This window comes from Copidosoma floridanum, unplaced genomic scaffold (assembly GCF_036245765.1).
Source record: "Copidosoma floridanum isolate Cflo_tuat_1 unplaced genomic scaffold, Cflo_Japanese_pri ptg000024l, whole genome shotgun sequence".
Classification (NCBI taxonomy): Eukaryota; Metazoa; Arthropoda; class Insecta; order Hymenoptera; family Encyrtidae; genus Copidosoma; species Copidosoma floridanum.
Window position 1 is genome coordinate 5,828,159 of NW_028321901.1, and position 13,317 is coordinate 5,841,475.

Genomic DNA, 13,317 nt, shown 5'->3' on the forward strand with positions numbered 1-13,317 from the left:
TACAAACTATTCATCAATAAACAAATAACCACTACTTTCTTATAATGTAGTACGGCAACCACAAATCGTAAAGAATTCTTTATGAATTCACCAAGGAACTTGTTTTTGTATTCAGAAAGTGTTCCTGAAGTGTTCTTAGAGTATTCCTAAAGTTTTCATTTTGATCCCACGGTACTTAAAAATTAAACTTGAATAAAAAATTATTTCGTTAACAAGTCGGTTTTCTTCTGTACACACTTACTCACTCCGGCTTTGGATATACATTAATATCCGAAAAAAGTCTGCAGACAAGTGGAATCGAACCCAGGTAGCTAAAGCCCGCGTGTGACACGAACACGCTTCACCACTCGGCTATCGAGGATTTGGAAATTCTCTAACATTAAACGCCTACATTAACTATTTACAAAAGCTATGATTCTTTGTTATTTTAATTCCTTCTTATGATTAAAAAATTGTGTGGAAAATCTCTCTGCTCTTCTCGCTTATGGACAACGCTATCTTATAACTTTTTATTACACGCTCACTTATCTCTACATATTATAGCAACGTCGTACGATCTGGATTATGTATTATTGTAAGTACATGATCTTATAATGCAAATTATAAAATAAAGTCTTCGGACGTGTAACAAAAGTTATTCTTAACACAAATAAATACCAAATTGAGATTGCAAAAAAAATCGTATAATCATAGCGAGCTTTCATATTTAGGACAAGCTTCGGAGCTTCACCATAAACATGATTAACTTTCAACCTAAAGACTCCCAGTGCTTTCGTAGCACAGGTAGCTCGCAGGCGTATCTACCGTTTCGTTTTTGCATTCTCGGGTTCGAATCTCAGTATGGAAGATGACTTTTTTTTTGTTTCAGTGGTCTTACTGGTTATTCTGTATTTTTTACTCGACAAACTCTTTTATCATTAATACTTATGCAGATATTTAAATTTAAATTAAATATTAAATACCTTAAAAAATTTTATTTTTATTGTCCAATAAGCTCCAGATTGTATCTTTGTATCTTATGCATACTTCTTCATTTAACTTTTATTCGATTCATATAAATAAGTTTCTTGCTACTTCGAGAAAAAAATAATAAATAGGATGTCGTATAGAAATTTTTCTTATAACTTAATAATAATTCTTTAGATTTATTTTGAATTTTGGCGATAGCTTATTTCGTGTCGTTTTAGTTGTTAAAAAGTAAAGCAATGTTAAAAAACAATAAATAATTCATGCACAAACAAAAAAAGTCTCAAAATGATATCTTATTTAAGTTTTATTTATTTTTTGTAGCAACAGGCGAAAATCAATTAAGTAGTGCACCATAATAAACTTTTATTACCTTATTAAATATATAATTTTTACTTGCGTGTCTACCTTATTAATAGCAATAGAAGACTTCAAGTAAAAAAATTTAATAAATAATTAATAAGGCCTTCAAAGTGATTTTAAAAAAATCAGATCACATGGACGAAGAGTCGAGTCCAAGAATGCAAAAACGAAACGACGAACTGGCATGCGAGCCATCTGCGTTAAGGGGAAGCAGCGTAAGCTACAGTCAAAAGTCACTTATATTCATGACAAAGCTCCAAAGCTTGTCCTAAACATCGCTGGGGCTTGTTGGAATCATTATATTTATTTTGCAATCTCAACTTGGTATGTGTTCGTATTGATAATAATTGCGATTGCACGTGCAAAAACTTTAAATAATAATTTTCATCGTCACAAGGAAACTCTGTGAAATTACATCACCGTAACTGCAACCTTTCTTCAGTACACACCTTAAATTTTTTCCACCCTAACAAGAATTAAATAAAATTATATGAAATTACGTATTTTACGATCACAAATGAGTAGAAAGATTTGTTAATTTTACTCATCATAAGCTGTAGGCCAAGCTCCGGAGGTGGTCGATGAACATATGTGACTTCCAAACTATCATGACACAATGTCTCGATAGCTCAGACGGTTAAGGCTTATACCTATGGAGAGATTATTTTGCAATGCTGGGTTCGATCCTCATTGTAACCATCATTTTTATTTTTTTTTATTTTTTTTTAAGTAATGGATTATTCTGTTTCAATTTCTAAGTATAACTTTTATTTAAACTTATGTACGTTGTCAACTCTTTGTGTCGAATACATCAAAATAAATAATTTTTCAATGCTGTGTTACGTGAGATTGAGAAGCTGGTAAGGAGGTGCGTCACAAAAAGAACTTAACTCGTTGGTCAATTATTTATTAGCTTCTTGAAGGCGAAGGCATGTGTGTGTGTCTCGCGTGGTGTTCCCTACTTATCGCCCGGCCTCTTGCCTGAAAGACGCTCGAGTAGCTTTACAGCAAGTAGCTTGACTTTTAGAATTTTTAAATATGGTGTAATGATTTGAACAGTAGATAAGTAGGGAACACCGCGCAAGACACACACACACGCGATTTCATACGACATCCTATTTATTATTTTTTTCTCGACATAGCAAAAAACTTATTTATATGAATCGAATAAAAGTTAAATGAAGAAGTACGTATAAGATACAAAGATACAATCTGGAGCTTATTGGACAATGAAAATATAATTTTTTAAGGTATTTAAAATTTAATTTAAATTTAAATATCTGCATAAGTATTAATGATAAAAGAGTTTGTCGAGTAAAAAATACAGAATAACCAGTAAGACCACTGAAACAAAAAAAAAGTCATCTTCCATACTGAGATTCGAACCCGAGAATGCAAAAACGAAACGGTAGATACGCCTGCGAGCCACCTGTGCTACGAAAGCACTGGGAGTCTTTAGGTTGAAAGTTAATCATGTTTATGGTGAAGCTCCGAAGCTTGTCCTAAATTTGGAAGCTCGCTATGATTATACGATTTTTTTTGCAATCTCAATTTGGTATTTATTTGTGTTAAAAATAATTTTTGTTACACGTCCGAAGACTTTATTTTATAATTTGCATTATAAGATCATGTACTTACAATAATACATAATTCAGATCGTACGACGTTGCTATAATATGTAGAGATAAGTCAGCGTGTAATAAAAAGTTATAAGATAGCGTTGGCCATAAGCGAGAAAAGCAGAGAGATTTTTCACACAGTTTTTTAATCATAGGAAGAAATTAAAATAACATAGAATCATAGCTTTTGTAAATAGTTAATGTAGGCGTTTAATGTTAGGGAATTTCCGAATCCTCGATAGCCGAGTGGTGAAGCGTGTTCGTGTCACACGCGGGCTTTAGCTACCTGGGTTCGATTCCACTTGTCTGCAGACTTTTTTCGGATATTAATGTATATCCAAAGCCGGAGTGAGTAAGTGTGTACAGAAGAAAACCGACTTGTTAACGAAACAATTTTTTATTCAAGTTTAATTTTTAAGTACCGTTGGATCAAAATGGGATACAAAAAAAATTTTTCTAAATGATTATGAAACACATATTAGTAACAACGCAATCTCTTAAATCAATTAACCTAGTAATTATTCTTAGGGTGCTTAGGTACGTCTCAAGAAAATTCTATGGTCTAGGCTCTGACAATAATTACTACAAAAAAGTTGCATCGTATTTTACATACTGATATAAATTACATTACTCTTAGCATCGACTGACTATTTAAAATAGACTAGCTCCGATCTTTTGTATTGAAACAAGCAGTGACTGACAAAAAGTAATGAATTTATTATGTAAATGTTAAATTTTTAAACTATTTTAATGTACTTCAATTAACATTTTTTAAGTACTTCTTAATTGAGTAAAAAATAATAAAAAATATTATGTTGTTTTTTATAATTATACTCAGTTAAATGTGAGGTTTTTATAAATCTGTATAATAATTTAAAGAACAGATTTGAAATATAAGTAAGAAAAATTTGAAATACATGTGTAAAAACGGGCTTCGTTTTAGAACGATAGTAAATATATAATAAGCGTATGTGTATGCATATGTACACACATCAATATGTTACAAGTCACATTTTAGAACTTTTTGAAACAATTTTAACAAACTTTAAATTTTTTATCTTAAAATTAGTACTACCATCTACAGACGAAATTTTAATTTTACTCACACATTTTTTTAATTTCAATGTAAATATGTTGGTAAGTTTTAATCTCTGAGTACATAGCTCTATAATTTTTTGTACCTTTAATAAGAATTCTCATGATCGGTTCTAATAAACCTTAGCTTATGATTTTGTTTTGGTATACGTTGTTACGGGGTGTAGCCGATGCGGAGTAGCGAGGTGGAACTGGCAACCTCGACCGGGCCTGTATTGCCCGGGTACCCCCGGCGACACCTCCAATAAACTTTATACGCGGGTCTCGCTCTCCGAGACACCACAGGGGCCAAATATCGCGGCGACCTTAAACGTCGTCGCCTCTCGCGACGACTTTAATACGACACACGGGAATCGGGCACACACAGAAAAGAAGCACTCACGAGTAAATTTAAAATAAGAAGTATATTAAATTAAATAATATAAACTGAAATACAAAATATTACTCACGGGTGTGTGTGTAATTCTCACACGTCGAGCGCGCTTGCTCGACGTGCTCGCGGCGCGAAAACGCGAACCGGGCAGACCACGCGGGCTAATATAGGGCCGCTGCCCTTTACAATAAACTGCCTGTTGGCAGGTACTTACGGCGATACGGGGTCGCTCCCCGACAATGCCTCTCGCAGGCCAAGCCTACACGGGAGCAGTGGAGCGGCTACGCTAAGGTCAGTAGGCGTCCCTACTGGCAGCGTTCGAAGGCCGAGACCGACGGTATCGGCCTTGGTGACCCTGAGTCCGGCGTCGCCTGCTATCCCAGCAGGATCCGGACACTCAGCACCAAGCACTGTATCGGAGACAGCTCAAGCACAGCCGCCACGACAACAATCGCAGGAACGGAAACACTCCAGAGGACGCGTTTCACGTCCTCTAAAACAGAATTCGCTTCTCGCGGGGGGAAATCGCCTTGAGGAAATTGCTTCTCGCAACCCCCAACAAAAACTCGCTTCACGCGCGTTCGCTGGCCCAAGCTAATCTGATCCCTCTTCGGCTTTTTTTCCCTTTCCATCCTTTTCTAACTGTTCTCTCCGTTTTTCCCTTTTTCTTCTTTCCCTATCGGTCCTAGCCTACCGATGATGGCTCGACGGTATCTCACCGTCACAACGTACTCAAGCTAAAAAAACCAATGTGATCGGTCAATTTGTTTTTTATTAAAACATATGAACCTCTAAAAATCAATGTTATAATAAAAAAAGTTTTGCTTTTTGTTCTTAATTATTCTTTTAGTGTTATATTTTATGATTAAAACTTTACAGCAACATTAAGTTCCTGACTAAAAGCATGATTAAAAAAAATTATATAAATAAAAATAAAAATAAAATTTGATATAGGTAAATTCGGGTGTACGTGTGCATCAATACTCATATCTCTACAATCTTTTGAAAATATTTAGTGAGCCTAGTTGTTTCTAATCCCGTGCCTAAAGTCGCTTCAATTTTTATCGGTATCTTTATTATTTTCAAATTAAGAATCATATGATATTATGTAAATATTTTAAATGACAAACATTAAATATTGTTCAACAAAAATAATAGGAATAAACTAAATTTTTAAAGTGACTATAATTATACCTGGATTCAATAAATATTAGTATAACTAATTTAGTGCAATATAAAAATTAAGAAATAAAAAGTATTAATAAAAGTTAAGAACTAAGTAATTGGTAGAGATTTTTTTTTTTAATACCTACTACGATTCATTTGTGAAATCACTAGTTTCTCAGCAGACTATTAAATGATTTTATAGAAATTCTACTCGAAATATTTTGAATTATTATTGTTATTATTATTATTATTATTATTATTATTATTATTATGAATATTATCATTATTATTTATCCCAGGAATACTAAAGTTATCTAAAGACCACGTTTGTTAAACGCATTATATTTCATTGCTTAGGTAGTAGTCTTATTCAAGTATTGTTTCTAGAAAATAAACACAGAAAAACATCACTGCTTTTTCTCAATTAAATGGTGTAAAACGATTTTTCAGCCATTTAAAAACGATTATTGGCGATTAAATCGTTCAGAAGATATTAAAAAAAAAAAAAAAAATTACTTTCAAAAGTTTCTTTTTTATAAGCTCTACAAAATTTGAATTCAATACTTTGTTGTAGAAATTAAATTTATCTCCGTAACAGATACAAAATCTTTTTTGACTGTTTTTATGTTTATTTTGCATTATAAAGCGTCTGCATTAATTGCTATCTGCAGCAAAACATATACAGTACTATAAAGTTGAATTTTGACGAGAAATAGAACTCTGTCTGTAAACGTGGACGCATATACATGTTATCAAGTTTTATATGATTAAATTAAGTAGTTATGATCTAAATAGGCCGCAATTTTGTTGTTAGATTTGGGCTGAATGTCTCAGCTGAGGGTTTACAATCAGACAAGTTTGATCAAAGCGTAACATTTTGAGAGCATTTTTAGTGCAGTGCTCATGGACAAAAAAAAACCTATTTTTCCCGCAATACGTTTTTTTACATACATTTTATGACATGTATACACCATCAGACATACTCAGACTACCCTTTTATTAGATTCAAAATTTTTTAAACAAAATATAGACGATTAATAAGTAGTCACAATTATGGCTCTGAAAAAATTATAAGGTACTATAAATTTAATTTTTTTGGTAAATGCCCGTATGGATTTTAAAACAATTTTTTGATCTAAATCATCAAAATTAGTCTTAGAACTTGTACAACATAAGTTTTATCTATATAATAGGCAAAATTTAGTTCTGAAATAGGAAAAAAAATTTTAAGTCCTCAATATTTAATACCTTGCCTTTTATTTTACTAATGTTTTTAAGGTTTTCTTTATGTTAAGCGATGCCATACTTTGCTATCCAGTTAACTGAGCCTTTTATTAATAAACTCGTGTTTAACTTGGAATAGCAATGAAAAATCATTTGATAAAAAGTGTTTTCAAAAATTTTCCTGGTTTCTTATAGTTTAATTAATTGTTTGAATAAGTTTTACCCAATCATTAATTAGGTTGTAAAAGGTGTGATCCTCATCAAAGTGAGATCATAACCATTTTGATAGAATAGTGTAAAATAACTTAGTTCTGTTAAATTACTTTTAGATGATTTTTAACTTCATCAATGATATTTTTATAGCCATCTCAAAAAGGATGAAATAGTAATTAGCATTCTTCCCACTATTAATATTATATTTTTATTAAAAAATTTAAATATCTAACAAAATCACCCAACTTTACAAGGAATCAATTTACAAAGCGTAGTCGTTACGCAACATATACATAAAAATTAAATTTTATTATCGAAAAAAAGTTTTGTACTACCATCAAAAAAAAAAAAAAAAAAAAAAGAAATCGTAAAAAAAAAAATTCTGCTGCGGACAAGATTTGAAGCCCAGAATGCTCAAAGCAATAATACACGATGCGGTACTTAGCTACCTCGACTACCATCGCACTGTTTCCCTAAGCACTTAAAGTGACACATGTTTATCGTGAAGCTCCAGAGCTTATGTTTAAGCATTAGTTTATTTTTTCTTTACATTGATAATTGTCTTAAAGTTTGACCTACAAGTGGAATTGTTTTTCTAAATATTTTCACAATTACTTATTCTCATTTAAAAAGTTACATGTGTTGAAGAATGACATTTGAATTACAGAAAAAGTCATTCTCTATTGAATATACTTAAGAATTAAAGTGAAGCGTGTGTATATTATTCTGATATTTTTAATGTGCTAAATTTTTATAAATCTATAAAAACATAAATTATTCAAGTTGTAAAAATGATTATTTTATAGTGATCAAGTTTTAAGAAGTTACATTAAATATCGGGGCTTACGTTTTTATTACTCAATTTTTTATTTTATACGAGGAAAACTCAGTATTTAGCTTTACAAGTATTTAATACACATTTAATGAGTAATATATATGACCGGACATATAATAAACTGTCCAACATTCAAAACCGCTTTTGAGGGAACATCACATCATATAGGTACCTATCGTACGCACAATTTGGTCTTCTCCTCCGCTGCTGAAACGTGCGTATAGTTCGGCTGATTTGCCGCGACGGGGCGCTCAAAACAGTGGAAAAAAAGCGACACACTCTCTACCATAAGCGCTGGCAATCTCCCTTCTAATCTCTGGAGCCGTACCAAGTACCATATAACTTTTTTTAGCTTCGCGGGCCTATGTTATAACATAGGCCGATGTACAGAAAAATAGTTATATGGTACGACCCCTGGCGCTGGCAATCTCCCTTCTAATCTCTGCCCGAGCCCTAAACCTTGTGCTCTGCGTCTGTGTACGCGCCTTTTGCTACTGAAGCACCGAAACCGATCCAAGTCGCGCGCATTTTCCCCCTCGTAATTTCGAAGATTTGATCCCTTGTTAAAAGCAAGTAATTTATTTTTAAGGGCAATTTATTTTTAAGTTATAGTTTACAGCACATGTATCCAGTAGAAGGAATATTGATGGTCTGGAAAGTGCGAAGCTAGGAATTTCTGGAAGCCAAGTAGTAAGTTTTGTCCAGCAGACAGTGTGTTGATTATTATTACTTAGCTGAAAAGTCAGGTGTCATGGGTATTGGTCTTCATCACCTCTACTTTTTGCAACAAGAACGTCTAATTTTAGAAAGAGAAATTTTAGCAGCAGATGCTTGTAATCTGAACTGAAGCCTGAGCCGTTTTTTAAGTCCTCAATAACAATGGGTGCACCCAGAAAAGGTCGTGAGGTATTCTAAAGCTTGTTGTGAGTGATACAATGGTAAGTGTTCAAATTATCTCTTTACTAATGAAACCATTCGCGCTTTGACTGTATATGGTATATACTACGCATGAACTGAACATATGTACTGATAAAAAATTTAATTCAAAGCCTTTACAGTCATCTTTAAATAAAAAGTTCAGTTTATCACTAAATGCACTTTCAATTCAGCTACATTTGTAATTCAGCACTTGTGGTGACGCCCGTTTAAAAAATTGTATTCTTTATTCAATGTGTGTTCCTCCCCTTTTTTCCCTCCTATATTATCATAACTCATTTTGTTATCAAGTCATTATTTTCGTTCTAGTTGTCATATTTTTTTAACCAGAGTAGTTTACATATTAATGTAATAGTTGGTATGGGCTGCAAATATGATAGCTTTCATTTTAATTTTTTGTTTGAGTAAATTATTACCTTTAAGTGTGAGAGCTTTTTGCATGTAAATGCATTTCAGTGTGCATAACAATAGTTATGAATTATACTTTTATCTGTAATTGTTTCAAATATTTTGACTTTTAATGACCTAGGAATTACTAACACATATTCAAGTGCTAGGAACTACATGTTAGACTGCTTCAACTAATAGAATGCATATGATCGTTGTAACAAACTTGTAAAGGCAGAATTAAAGAACTAACTTTAACTCTAAATCTACAAATAGGTTTTTCAAGTAAAAATCTAAAATTCCACGCCTTTACAATTAAGTAAGAAATCGTTTTCAGTTATTTTTTCATGTATTTACTCATGAAGGTAGAAGTCATTAAAAATTTTTAACGATTCGAATTACAACTAAAATTAAAATCATAACTATTAACTGCCATGTCTCCGTTGTTTAAATTACAACAAAGAAATAGTGACTTTTCTCTTTTTAAATTCTGTTACTATATTTTGACCTATTTTGAGGAGGAAATTCAAAGTGATCAGTGATCCATTGGGGGCAAAATGTGAGAAAATACATAAAGACAAGTAAAGTGTATTTAAATCATCATGATGAGGCTGACGCATATTGTTAGCGAAACGTTGCGCATTAATAAATCAACGCAAGAAAATTTAAATATACTTTACTTGTATTTATTTATTTTCTCACATTTCGCCCCCAACGGATCACTGATCACTTTGAATTTCCAAATTCACCGGAGGGCACTGATATATACTAACAAACTATTTTGAGGAGATTCAGGAGGTTTAATGAAATGCAGGGATCACTATTATATTAAGATTTCTTGATAGTCTAAAATATGTAGAATTTATACAAATTTTTCAGCAGTTAAAGTTTATTTTAAAAAAAACTATTCCAATACAAAATATTGATTTTAATTTATTAATTAACCTAATATGAAAAAAGTCATAAACACAGGCTATTGTAGGGTGTAACCTCAATTTTAATGTTCACAAGGACAGAAATTTTTGAAAAATGCATAAATATTGAAAAAAAATTTACCTACAAATTACATATTGTTCAATAATTCATTAAGAAAATTTTTGAGGCATGTTACGGTGCATTTTAATCAATTCCAATGTCAAACGTAATTAAAATATTGAGTTCGTTGGTTGCACACATATCCGGATGACCGGATGACCAAGCCCCACTAGATGGCCCTGCAAACGCAGCCGAATTAGTGAGTTTCGACGAGAGAGTGAGGAGACACCGATGGGACCGCTGCTGATTGGTCAGCCGCTATTTGAGGCTTCTGGGGACCAGTGCTCTCAGATGTGACTGGCAAACTTGCGGGAAATTCAAATTGGCTCTATAGAGCAAGACGCAAAACCCCAGATAACTCGACAACATTTCATACACCATAACTTGATAAATTAATCCTAAGCTATTTAACCCAACAACCCAACGCGCCTAAAAACAGTATCACAAGCTTTACTAATTAATAAAATACAATAAACGATAACGCAAGCGCCAATCCCCACAAAACCCGGAGCGCTTACTGACCGCTTTGTTTTTTAAAATAATGAATAAAATAACACAAGCGCCTATCACCACACAACCCGGGGCGCTTACTGGCCGCTTTGTTTTTTCATATAATAAATAAAATAACACAAGCGCCAATCACCACACAACCCGGGGCGCTTACTGGCCGCTTTGATAATTAATTGAATAAATAAAATAACACAAGCGCCAATCACCAAAGAACCCGGACCACTTACTGGCCACTTTGTTGTTTAATATGATAAATAAAATAACACAAGCACCAATCACCACACAACCCGGGGCGCTTACTGGCCGCTTTGTTTTTTAATATAATAAATAAAATAACACAAGCGCCAATCACCACACAACCCAGGGCGCTTACTGGCCGCTTTGTTTTTTAATATAATAAATAAAATAACACAAGCGCCAATCACCACACAACCCGGGGCGCTTACTGGCCGCTTTGATAATTAATTAAATAAATAAAATAACACAAGTGCCAATCCCCTCACAACCCGGCGCGCTTACTGGCCGCTTTGATAATTAAAATGATAAATAAAATAACACAAGCGCCAATCACCAAACAACCCGGAGCACTTACTGGCCACTTTGTTTTTTAATATAATAAATAAAATAACACAAGCGCCAATCACCACACAACCCGGGGTGCTTACTGGCCGCTTTAATGATTAATTGAATAAACAAAATAACACAAGCGCCAATCCCCACAAAACCCGGAGCGCTTACTGACCGCTTTGTTTTTTAAAATAATAAATAAAATAACACAAGCGCCTATCACCACACAACCCGGGGCGCTTACTGGCCGCTTTGTTTTTTCATATAATAAATAAAATAACACAAGCGCCAATCACCACACAACCCGGGGCGCTTACTGGCCGCTTTGTTTTTTAATATAATAAATAAAATAACACAAGCGCCAATCACCACACAACCCGGGGGGCTTACTGGCCGCTTTGATAATTAATTAAATAAATAAAATAACACAAGTGCCAATCCCCTCACAACCCGGCGCGCTTACTGGCCGCTTTGATAATTAAAATGATAAATAAAATAACACAAGCGCCAATCACCAAACAACCCGGAGCACTTACTGGCCACTTTGTTTTTTAATATAATAAATAAAATAACACAAGCGCCAATCACCACACAACCCGGGGTGCTTACTGGCCGCTTTAATGATTAATTGAATAAACAAAATAACACAAGTGCCAATCACCACACAACCCGGAGCACTGACTGGCCACTTTGTTTTTTAATATGATAAATTAAAATAACACAAGCACCAATCACCACACAACCCTTGGCGCTTACTGGCCGCTTTGTTTTTTAATATAATAAATAAAATAACAAAAGCAACAATCACCACACAACCCGGGGCGCTTACTGGCCGCTTTGTTTATTAATTGAATAAATAAAATAACACAAGCGCCAATCACCACACAACCCGGAGCACTTACTGGCCACTTTGTTGTTCGATATGATAAATAAAATAACACAAGCACCAATCACCACACAACCCGGGGCGCTTACTGGCCGCTTTGTTTATTAATTGAATAAATAAAATAACACAAGCGCCAATCCCCACACAACCCGGCGCGCTTACTGGCCGCTTTGATAATTAAAATGATAATTAAATTACAAAAGCAACAATCACCACACAACCCGGGGCGCTTACTGGCCGCTTTGTTTATTAATTGAATAAATAAAATAACACAAGTGCCAATCACCACACAACCCAGGGCGCTTGCTGGCCGCTTTGTATATTAATTGAATTAATAAAATAACACAAGCGCCAATCACCACACAACCTGAAGCGCTTACTGGCCACTTTGTTTTTTAATATGATAAATAAAATAACACAATCACCAATCACCACACAACCCGGGGCGCTTACTAGCCGCTTTGATAATTAATTGAATAAATAAAATAACACAAGCGCCAATCACCACACAACCCAGAGCACTTACTGGCCACTTTCTTGTTTAATATGATAAATTAAATAACACAAGCACCAATCACCACACAACCCGGGGCGCTTACTGGCTGCTTTGTTTATTAATTGAATAAATAAAATAACACAAGCGCCAATCCCCACACAACCCGGCGCGCTTACTGGCCTCTTTGATAATTAAAATGATAAATAAAATAACAAAAGCAACAATCACCACACAACCCGGGGCGCTTACTGGCCGCTTTGTTTATTAATTGAATAAATAAAATAACACAAGCGCCAATCACCACACAAGCCAGGGCGCTTACTGGCCGCTTTGTTTATTAATTAAATAAATAAAATAACACAAGCGCCAATCACCACACAACCCGGAGCACTTACTGGCCACTTTGTTGTTCGATATGATAAATAAAATAACACAAGCACCAATCACCACACAACCCGGGGCGCTTACTGGCCGCTTTGTTTATTAATTGAATAAATAAAATAACACAATCGCCAATCCCCACACAACCCGGCGCGCTTACTGGCCGCTTTGATAATTAAAATGATAATTAAATTACAAAAGCAACAATCACCACACAACCCGGGGCGCTTACTGGCCGCTTTGTTTATTAATTGAATAAATAAA

At 34.0% G+C, this 13,317-nt stretch overlaps 1 protein-coding gene across 3 annotated transcripts in view; it reads left to right on the top strand.

The window, feature by feature from the left end:
• Positions 1-8,342: 8,342 nt before the first annotated feature.
• The window catches only part of LOC106645178 (jumeau), a 188,531-nt gene continuing 183,556 nt past the window's right edge, over positions 8,343-13,317 (top strand). For all 3 annotated transcript variants that reach the window (XM_089595066.1, XM_089595067.1, XM_089595065.1), the window contains exon 1: positions 8,343-8,793. Coding sequence is in view for 1 of the 3 variants with exons in the window: in XM_089595065.1 (XP_089451191.1) it covers positions 8,791-8,793 (3 nt within the window). In the remaining 2 variants the exon portion in view is untranslated. The remainder of the gene's footprint in view (positions 8,794-13,317) is intronic.